This window comes from Monopterus albus, unplaced genomic scaffold (genome assembly GCF_001952655.1).
Source record: "Monopterus albus unplaced genomic scaffold, M_albus_1.0 scaffold185.1, whole genome shotgun sequence".
NCBI lineage: Eukaryota > Metazoa > Chordata > Actinopteri > Synbranchiformes > Synbranchidae > Monopterus > Monopterus albus.
This window is the reverse complement of record NW_018128065.1, coordinates 325,129-336,548: the sequence shown is the minus strand read 5'-3', so window position 1 is coordinate 336,548 and position 11,420 is coordinate 325,129. Positions and strand designations below refer to the sequence as shown.

The window sequence follows — 11,420 nt, the reverse complement described above, 5'->3', positions numbered from 1 at the left end:
TTTTAGACGTGTGTAAGATGCTACGCTGACAGTCTCTGTGCGTTTTGGTTTGACCTTATCACGCTAACTATGCGGTTAGCAATATGTCCTTTTGTCTTCCACGCTGACAGTCTCTGTGCTGTGGATTACATTGTTTACGTTGGTTCTTTTTGTTCACCTGTCCGTTCTCATCCTCTATCCTAGTTCCTGTCGTTAGTTTGTGTGTTTACCGTCCTGGTCTCCTTAGTCATCACTGCCCTTCCCATGTTGTATGTATTATGGACCCTGTTATGTTGTTACTTTGTTGTTTTTATTCCATTAAACCACCTTTTTTGTACTAGCACCTGGGTCAGCCATCTTGAGTCCAACCCCAGTTCTCCCTCACCCTCCTGGTGAGGGGGACTAAACCATAACACTGTGGACCTTGTTCAGACACAATTAGTCAAAATAATCACTCACAGAACATTACTAGATGACAACTTTGCTAAATCGCTTAACTCTTTTATTAAGTAAAAATACAAACTGTCTGTTTCATTTGAATGCAATAAGTTCTATGTGAATTCAGGTTGAGTGGTTTTTGACCTGTGTCAGAGAATTCAGTCCACTTGGAAACTGAGTCAGTGGTAACTTGTAAAAGACATTTTATAGACCAGTGATTCAATAATATTAGGTTAATTAAAAACAAGCACTCTTATTTGGCACATAAATGTATGTTTCCACTACATGACCAATGTCAACACCTTTTATTCTGAGGTTATCACCAGTCATCTTTTCCCCAAGTAAAAGTAAAAATACCACAGTGTAAAAAATACTCCAGTCAAAGTAATTTATTCATAATTTAACTTAATTATAAATATATAAAATGTAATTAAACACTTAAGTAATCAGCATTTCTATGTTGGATGTGGTCAAAGTGGAGAACATTTTAAATATATTGAAATGTTTAATTCAAAATGTGGCGGGTTTGTCATAAAGCTTTTCACTGTCACGTCCTTCAGTTTGTGTTCAAGCTGTTCCACGAAGGTGTTTATTCAACTTTGTGGTCCTTCTGGAGGCTTTATACTTTATGCAGGCAGGTGTATTCATTATTTTGTCTGGCCCATTTATATAAATGAAGCTATGCTAAATAATAACTTTGTCTTTGTGATGTAGGAAAGGAGGATTTCCGGCAGGAATGTTGGATTAGACTGACTTAGTTTGAGCTAGGTGTACCTAATAAACTGACATCTGAGTGCATATTTAACATACAGTTTATATTCATTCACATATTCTACAAAGCAACTCCAGCTGTCACATACATGTAAGTACTACGTTGCCCTCCCATATATAGTAGGCTAGAACTATTAGGCTGCATTAAATGAAAACATTCCATTAAAGTCTGCAAATAACTGATGTTTCTATGATTTCTTTGGTCTTGTCTTTACCTATGTATCATCTGTTTTTGTACACAAAAAGCGATGATGTTCCTCTTCTTAGTATTATGCCTTTGACTGGTACTTAAATGCAGTATAACCACTGTGGCTGCACACATTTCTGAAAAAGTAAGTTTACCGTTTGTGTTAATTACAGGCTGCTGAGTCCAGCTGATGTCGCAGTTGGTTTGTGGAGCAGTTCAATAAAATGCACAGAGTACTGAATGTTCTTTTAAACTACAGACGTGAGTCGCACTCTGATTGTTTCAAACACTTTGTTCCACCGACTGAAGAGGATCAGGTCAGACTAAGAAGCTTGTGCTATACTTTGCTCTACCTTTTGCCTTTTTGATGAAATCCCATTGGCCTGTTTTCATATCCAACTGTTTGTACATTTCTTGAGACTCAGGCTTCTTCATATCTGGTGAATCATGTTCATTTGATTCGAGTGTGCAGTCATCTTCAGGTGCAAAGATACCTCTGCTACCAGAATCTAAAATAACCAGCCCATGCATGGTACAAAAAGCACTTTGTTGTGATAACTGACTTCTTATGGAGCAGCAGCTGTTTTGTGTGCTCAGGTTAAGGCGGGCTTGCTAATGAGCAAAGGGCTGTATGTACAGTACGGCTGAGTTGATGCCACTGTCACTGAGTTCAGTGTATAGATTATGACAGAGAGTGGGTAGTTTCAAGGACCTCATGTTGTGTTACCTTAATGTGAAGCCTGTAGCAGTATGTAACAGTACATCCCTTCAGACATCGCATGTGCTTGAATTCTGAGATTTTTGCATGAATTAAAACCAGCAGAGTTTAATTAAATGCAGAATATTCAAAGAGTCTGAAAGCAGAATGACAGCTCACCCTGACTTGAAGCATGTTTGCAGTGTTCACTGGGGAATAAATGGATAGAAAGAGGATGCCACTGGTTATTACAATAAAGAGTAAATGATGGAAGGACACTGAAATACAGCACTGAGGGATAAGACTGGCAATAGTCTATATTGTTTTTATATCCCCTGATTCTGTTAGAAGACCAAAATAAACGAAACTTGGATCCTTCTTACAAGTTCTCTCTGTATATCCGAGCCTGATGTACTCTGTGCCACCGAGCTACATTATTGTCCAGAAAGTAGTGAAACCGAGCTACAGTGTGACATGTTCCTTCACTATGGTAAATACCAAGCACTGTTATATTTAGATTAGATTAGATTATCTTATGTGATTACATATATTTCCTATTTAAAAACGCACATTTTATTTGTATTTAATGTAGCCTTACAAAGCACATTAAAGCCTCTGTGCTAAGTCAAATTCCTTGTCTATCTAAACATACTTGGCTAGGAAAGACCTGATTCTGATTTCTGAATTACCTCATCTTTTTAGAAATAAAACTATATGTATGTAAGTTACTAAAGATTTACATCATCAACAGGAACCAGATAGATCAGGGTTACAAAGAGGGAACGGTGTTGGCTTTGGGCTTTTTATTGCATATGAAAAACCACAGCCAACACATAACACCTGCCTTACCCTTTCTTCAACCTGTACACTGACTCTAGAAATACGTTATATAAATGTAGATAACATTTTCATTTCAATTGAAACTATGGTAGGTCTGACCTAAAGACATTTGTGGCTTGGAGTGAGTGTGCAGGCATGACTTTTTTCCCTTCTATTATTTTTATCCCTAACACAATTTGAGATAACCTCTGGTGTGCAATAAGCCCAGAAGTGTCAACATGACACTTCAGCGCTGGCCTTCTGTTGGTCTCACAGAAATACTAGCACTTGTGTGGCTGCAGCTGAAAGCTCTTGCTCTAGCAGCTGATGTACTTACTGTATGATTTCAAGAGAGATGAAGTGTTCCATCTCAGCTAGCAGTTATGTCCGTGCATTCAGATGTATGGCTGGGTTCATTTCGTGAGTTTAAAGCTCCAAGGACTTGCATAGAGATCGCAAGTGTCAGAGGATTTTCACTTCTAGCTTTGCAGACAAATCATCCCCCATCCATAAGTCTTCCTGACTGACAGCTTGGCATCTGGCTCCAAACCAAGTCTGTAAACAACAGAGTGTGCAGACAGAGAGACATGCACATGGAGAAATATTCTGCCCTCACACAGCCAGTGAGTTATGGTCCACCTATCAGTTTGAGAACATGCATTATGCCATCAACATATTGGTGGATTGTTTAAGTTGTTGTTGTATAAGGTGATGTAAAGTGTAGATTTGATTGAAGCACTCTTCAACCCTTTACAGGGCACTCTTTGAAATGCTTGGAAATTCAAAATTTCAACCCTAGACCATTGTTTGAAGATATAACTTTATTTATTTAGCCATTTAGGATACCCAAGGAAGTTACCAAATGTGTTCTTTGCCCAATAAATGGCTAACTAGAGATGAACTGCTCAAGAAAAGATGTATACAGATTGAAAGGGGGATGAGAACAGTCAGAGGTCTCCTTTAGGAACAGTGAACTTTTGACAGATTAAGAGTGCTGTGCTTGCTTAATGACCCCAGCTCTTGTAGTGGTGCATTCCCCCAGTTAACAAATGTAGCTGCACTGCAACTCAGCCATAATTTGAGTCTTTGACAAAACAGCTTGATCCACTTCAGTCACACTTGAAATCAGGATTAGAAAAATCTCTTAGCAAGTGATCTGAGAGCTGTAAAATCAGGTCAGTTGAAAATTCACTGAGACGCCCAAAAGGAAAACAGGCACGTGTTGTCAGTTCTGCTGTGCTCCCGTCCACCAGATGGATGGCCAATTGCCACTCCAGATGTGCTCAGAATCTCTCTGAACTCGAAGTAGAATGGCTTCCAAAAACCAAAAAGCCTCATCCACTCAAAAGTGTGAACTGCACACTGATGGAGAGAGTACAGGGATAATTGTAATCAGGCTGGTGCCAGTTTTCATTATGCTCACAGACACAGGCCTAAACGCTGCTCTGCATTTATGTGAAGCCAAACAGTAGAAAAGCTGTTGTTGTATGACTCACTGCCTTTATTGTGATAGGCAGGGTGGATGAGAGCAAGATTGGAGTGACAGCTTTACATCACTGCACTCTTAATCTGCTCCTGCCTGCTGGATGTGATGTAAGCTCACACTGCGGGATTAAAAAGAACACACTCATATACGCACGTACACACAAGGAGCTGTAGTGTTTTCTGTGCTGTTTTCAAGGGTCACCACATGGGTTAATAGACTCTTTGAGGTATCTGAGAACTGGATAAGTGAGGCAGCCCTGTTATTTTCCCCTGTTCTTGCTGTATGACTCCACCACTGACAGGTAAAAGTGCGCTTTGAACCATTACCAGTCAGCTGAATAAATCCAAGCATGGCGAGCCATGAGACCTCTTCAGAATCATGCTTCAAATACTCTGAATCACTTGTGAAATAATTATATGAAATATGCGGATTTAAACATATTTGAAGTTAAAGGCATCCACAGTGTCTGTGTGTGTGTGTGTGTTTGTGTGTGTTTTTTTTGTTTGTTTGTTTTTTTTTTTTTTTGTTTGTTTCCTTTCGCAGATACTTGCAATGGTCCTCTGGTATCAGCATTACCCCATTCATCCTTCCAGAGCTCCTCTCAGTCCTCACTCAGTTTTGCAGCTCACAATGCCAAGCTTAACAGAAGAGATGGTGAGTAAAAGAGAGGATGTTCCTGCATAGATCCAGTATTTCTAAATGCTTCAAATGTGCACCACCCACCTGCTGTCACAGCACTTACTAGTGAACATTAACAACAGAGGAAGCAGACCAGAAAATGCTTATGTGAACCTTTTCTCTAACGGTCATATGGGAGCCAGTGACAAATGAGCTATGAGGCTACATTCTACTGTGGCTATTTCAAATATTGAATCATAATAAGGAAAAGGAAACAGTCTGATTGGTTTCATTTTATTCTAAATGTATTGTGACAGCGTAAACTGTCTTGTTGCTGCCTCTTGGTCCTTTAGTCTCAGTCACTCCTTGTTATATGTCTCAAAGGAAACTGAACAGCTTCCATATGCCATCAGAACCTAATCAGAGCTACACTTGGTGAATGCTAACAAGACACTCATTTTTACATTAAAAACAAAAGCTAAGATATTCCTGTCGGGTGCTAATATTATGCAGAGAAAAAAAAAATCTGTTTTTTTTTGTCTAAGATTTTCACAAAGACAAATGACAGACAGGAGGTGTTTCGACAGAGACTAGGTTGTTGAGCTAGCAGCAATCTACTCTCTGTAAGTTTTCCCAAGACAGGCTGCATATGATTAAAAATGAACCACAAAGTGAGGACCTCCACTGTGGCTACTGGAGTGTAACTTTGCCTCAAAGCCTTTTATATACAAACACTCCTTGTGTGCACATCAGGACTTAATACATTTATGCAATCTGAGCCCAGTGGCGACTGAGCACAAACCGCAACAATTGACAGAATCGATGTTTAATGGACCCCCTCCGCCTGTGTTTCCCTGCTCTCCTTCAGGAGCGGGTGGCTGGTCTCCACTGGTGACCGACCAAGAGCCGTGGCTCCAGGTGGACCTCAGGGAGCAGGTGGAGGTGACGGCTGTAGCCACACAGGGACGCTATGACAGCTGGGACTGGGTCAGCAGCTACTTGCTGCTCTACAGTGACACAGGCCGGGCCTGGAAACAGTACAGGCATGAGGATGGTGTAGGGGTGAGTCTACATATGGATGTTTCACTTGATCAGCTTTGGATTTATTGTTGATTTTCTGTATGCTGTTTGTAGCTGAATCTAAATACAATCATTATTATCTCTTGGTTTATTTTGCTCATGAATAGATTCATTAGTTTGGGATATGTGGAAATGTTCGGATGCAGAAGAAACAAAACCTACGGCTTCTTGACTTGATGACTTGTAGTTTTACAGGCAGTTTGTACTGGAACTATTCCTTGGCTCAGGCCGTTTCCTCCTGCTCACAGTAGCTAATCATCTCTAGCTTCATATTTAACACACGGACATGAGAGTGATTGCCCATCAATCATCTTGTCTACCTCTCAGCAAGAAAGCAAATTAGCATTTCTCTCAAATGTTGAATTATTTGTTAAATAATGTAAAACTAAACTAACAATAATGACTGTGAATGATATAAACAGACTGAGGCTGGTGTTTTCATACTGTATATGTGAAGCAGGACTTTTACAGTGGGACTCAGGTTATAAATATTGACATTAAGACTCACATTGAGCCTTCTGTCGCATGAGATATCAACTCTGCTTCATGCTCTGAGCTCTGTGCCTCCAATTTATTGATGGCATTGCACGTCAGTGTCAGATAACACATCCTCTCACATTTTCCAACACATTCCAAGGTGTGGGAAGTCTCTGGTGTCAATTATTATCCTGCTTTTTTAATCCTCCGTGTAATGTCACAGCATGTTATGCTAGCCTGTGCAAGGACTCACGGTAATAGTCTCATGGTGGCACATGCCATTAATTCTTTATTGTGTTTGCCCCAGTTATGTCAAAAGCAGCTAACAAGCTGTTAGTTTTTTCATGTATTTTCTACACAGTTTAATTAGCATAGTGTGTAGTTGCCCACTGTTGTGTCACTGCTGCAGTGGTCTTTTTTTCATTGTTTTGAAATTAAAAAGAGATGTGAGAGTGAGCATTCTGTCACATGTAGTGCATTGCTGTGAATTATTCATCTTCCTCCATCCATTTAAAAATGCATTATCTAAAGTACATTAGAATATACATTACATTAACATTATGGCTATTACAACTCGGAACCTTCCTCCACAAGCCCTGTAACAATAGGAAATAGACTGCAATCAACAGTGCGTTATTGTCACTACCACAACAACAGTGTTGAGCTGTGCATCTGAAAGTACTGTGGTCCCCAACAAGCACACTATTTACTCCTGGTTGTGTACTCTTCACTAAAGGCTACAGTGATTATTATTATTTTATTTTTTAAAGAAAATTACCCAATCTTTTTAATTTATGATAGGTAGATTTAATGTCTTTACTCAGTGAAACAACCAACTCACAGCTATAAATTCAGTTTGCAGTTTCGCACATTTTAAGACCAGACACCTTCTATAGAGAGCCGAAGTCATGTGGTCACATCCAGTGTTCCAGTGACTCGATCTCTCATTTAGCACCAATCATTGTAAGAAAACTAAGACAAAGACTGCAGTTCCCATGATCACTCTGCAGCACGGCAGTAAAATCAGAGTTATTTAGTAGACTCTCCTGGACTTCTGTGGCCCAAGTATAGCACAGCTTTAACTGTGCTTTTCTGATAGTCTCGCCTCTCTCAACCTTTCACATTGTGAAAAAGGTAGGAAGATGTGTAATAGCTCCAGCCATCTCTCCACTACTGACTGGATATAAAAGCTGGACAAACCCACTGTGACGTCATCCATTGGTTTTCTAAAGAGTAGTTTGAAGCTCAGGTCTGGCCGTCACCATAGTGTTAGTGCATCACTCCTACTGCTACGTCTAATCAAAAATTGGTTAATTGGTTAACAAATCCGTTACAATGAACAAAAAAAATAATATTAACTTCTTTATTATGGAGGCTTTAAATATAGCAACAAACAGCACTTAAGACTTGCAGTAAATGGTGAACAGAGGTTATCATATGTGTAATTGTTGTGGGCCTCCTGATGGTGTGAGGACCTACAGTAAGCACCAGCTGTTCTGATGCCTCAGGCCAGACACTGAATGTTAAAGATTTTATTTACCATCTGGAAAAACTACTGCAGAGCTTTTTTTTCATTTTAGATTTTAACCCAAGGTTAATTTATTTAAGTAAACAAGAACAAAATGACCCAACACAGGTTAAACCAGGCATGTTGATGTGTATTCACTGCACAGACAGTCTGATCCTCCCCATTCTTCCTTGGTGTTCATGCAAACTTGGATTTTAGGATGAGCGAAATGCTGGATAAATAGTAGGAAATTAGTGTGCAATCACAAGTGAAGCTCGCACCCAAGATGACTAACTTCAACTTTAACCAAGACCTTTGGATGATATCAATTTATGTCCTTCTGGTATTTTAAAAAGTGAAGCTCAAAGGTATGAGCTCACTGCCAGAAACGGAGCTGTGGGGGGCTAATGAAGAGCAGCAGCTGCTGATACAGTATGACTGCTAGCTTGCAGCCATTCTGAGCTAATGCTGAACCAAATGAGCTATATAGAAAAATTAGTTGTTTAAAACAGCTTAGGCAAAGGCCAGCAACCCTACTAGCCCTAGAAATGGCCATTTTAAAAACATAGTATTGAACAGACTAATACTGATGATTCTGATATTTTTATTCCTGTAGGGATTCCATGAGTCTGGTGTAAAATGTACACTCACCAGCCACTTTATTAGGTACACCTGTATGATTGTGTGCACCTCCCTGCAACACTTCTGCCTTAACATCGGTGTTTATGCAGCTCAGAATGTTTCAGATTTTGGTGGAAGTGTTGCAGGGAAGTGCATACAATTGTACAGGTGTACCTAATAAAGTGGCTGGTGAGTGTATAGTAATATGTAACATGATATATTCTAAAGTTTATCTTCAGGGTGACACTGGGGGAAAGATAATGGAGTCATTAAAATCTAAGTTTATCCACCAGGGAGCAAAGCTAATATTGTTCTTAATAGATCATTAGATATGTTGTTTGCAAAGTCAACATTTTGGCCAGTTGCTGGTATCAGCCATTATCTGAAGATTTTTTAATACTCATACCAAATTTCACAGCAACGGCCAAAGAAAGCACTGAGCCACTGACTTCTTTGTCATTAAACTCCACCATGGGACAATAAGACACTCAAACTCGAGTAAAAACACTAGAAAAGCAAATGGAATCGCATATAGAAAAACATACCATTTCTCATTTTAACTTTATCTCTTTGACTCTCCTGTTTTGTCTGACCTCAGCTGACATCACCATGTGAAACAACAGGAAGTCCCTCTTCTACAAGCTGATAAGATAATTAGTGCAAGCCATGGGAGATAATAATGTGAAAATGAGTCATGCTGGTGGAAGCTTTGACGACATGGAGCGTGGACTTTTATCCCCCTCTGTCACCTATCAAACACAAGGACTGCAAAGACTTGAACAGCTTTCCTCATGTGACAACAGGAGTCTGTGTGATTATACTTTTAAAGTAAACTCCAAAAACGGCAGAGCCCCGTTAACCAGTTCCCTGTGTAATATATTCTGTCTACTTCATGACAAATTTTCTGGATGGTCTTAGCAAATATTCATAGGTAAGAAGAGTAATGTATTCTAGCAGGGGTCCAGATTACCATCATTATCAGTGAAAACCCTTATTTAAAAATCTCTTTTTTAATGCAGCTGTGTGAAATGAAATAAGTGTGTGAAGCAAAATCCTCTCCTTAAGGGGGGAATTTAAGCATTAATTTTCTTGCATGTTAGCTATTCAGGTAAATTGGGATCTAATGAGGATTAAAATGTATTTGCAGGAGTGCTACAGACTAACGATATGCTCCCATTGGCATTTCTTTTAATAATATAATAACAGTAACACTCCAGATCTGATCTCAGGGGGAATGTAAACCATTGTGTGGTCACTATTTATTTTAAAAAATGTTGGCTCAGTTAAGGTATTTTAGCCATGCTAACTGCATTGCTGCAGGGATGGTGGTCCCAGTTTTTAGCTGGTCAGTTCACCTGGTCCAGAGCAGATGGACAGATTACCATGAACATTTGTACAGACATTCATGTTCCCTAGAGAACAAATCCTGCTGACTCTGGTGGTCCCCTGACTTTTCATGTAGTTTTTTTTTTCAGTACTTTCCAACTACTGCTAACTAGCAAATTAGTTAATGTTGGAATGCTAACACCCTAAACTAAGATGGTGAGCATGGTAAATATTACACCTGCTACACATCAGCCTGTTAACATTGCCATTGTGAACATGTAGTCTTTCTTAACAAGACCCAAGTGGAGAGAACACACTGCCTTTGGTAATTTCAGAAACTTTATATATTTCTTATTTGCTGAAGTCAACAAAAGAACAAACAGCCCCCCTGGTAATAATGTCATGGAGTACCCAGGGCAGCTCCAGATTCTCCACCCTGACAGTGGTTGTGAGAGTTGAGAAACTGATGTTAGCATTTAGCTCAAGGCATTGATGAGCCCAGGTCTAGCCTCACACAGCCTAGCAAGACTGTGGACTCTTGTTTTATTAAAGAATAACCTTCACATTACCTCAGCCAAGTCAAGTCGGGTTTTTGTTTGCATAGCTCGGTATCACAAATCACAAATTAGCCTCAAGGGACTTTACACTGCACAGCACACAACACCCTCTGTCCTTAGAGCCTTGAATTGAAAAATTCCCTCCAAACCTCAAGAGCAACAGAGGAGGGATTCCTTTTTCCAGGACAGACAGGAAACAGATGTTGTGTGTGCAAAGCAGAGCAACATAGCACAGTTACAGTGTGGACAATCAGAAGGACAAAGTTAAACACATATGAAGAGAATGATCTGGCAGCTGCCTCCAACTTAATCTGATTATAACAAAATGAAATTCTAATTTTATCTCTGAATTTTACTGAGAAATATGCTAGCTTAGATACTGGGGAAATATTTAAGATCTTGTTGATCCTGGTCAGAGAACTTCTGGCTGACTGACTGCAGATCAGACACTGAAGCCGTGTTTTCACTCATGGCAAGGTTGTGTACTCGTAGCTCTGTTCTTCCCTACGGCTGTTTAACTGGCCGGTGACCTCTTGGAGTATACTGTAGCGTCTCTTCTGCCGGCAGCAGGATTTATCCCCAAGTGAATTGATTAAAATAAACTTATGTGCCTGCGCTGTATGCAGCATAAAGTAAAACTGACACAGGGGAGCTCATCACTGGAGAGGAAGTAAAGAGTTTTAATGAAGGGGAGGAAGACTGTTCCACAGTGACAGAAACATAAATACAAATAATGAAGTCACTGTGGAGTTAGGACTGCATATGCAGATAAGGAGCAATGTCAGCCCTCTGGCCCCTTTGGAGGATCTTCTGCACCCCTAGGCCTTTATTCTGAGACTTTACCTCATCCCCCCCAC

General features: G+C 39.9%; 1 protein-coding gene across 1 annotated transcript in view; it reads left to right on the top strand.

Moving 5' to 3' along the window:
* Positions 1 to 11,420, top strand: part of cntnap5a (contactin associated protein family member 5a) — an 85,821-nt gene that overhangs the window by 15,314 nt on the left and 59,087 nt on the right. Inside the window, exons 2-3 of the mRNA XM_020617101.1 lie at positions 4,921 to 5,031; positions 5,864 to 6,057. Coding sequence (XP_020472757.1) covers positions 4,921 to 5,031; positions 5,864 to 6,057 — 305 coding nt within the window. The remainder of the gene's footprint in view (positions 1 to 4,920; positions 5,032 to 5,863; positions 6,058 to 11,420) is intronic.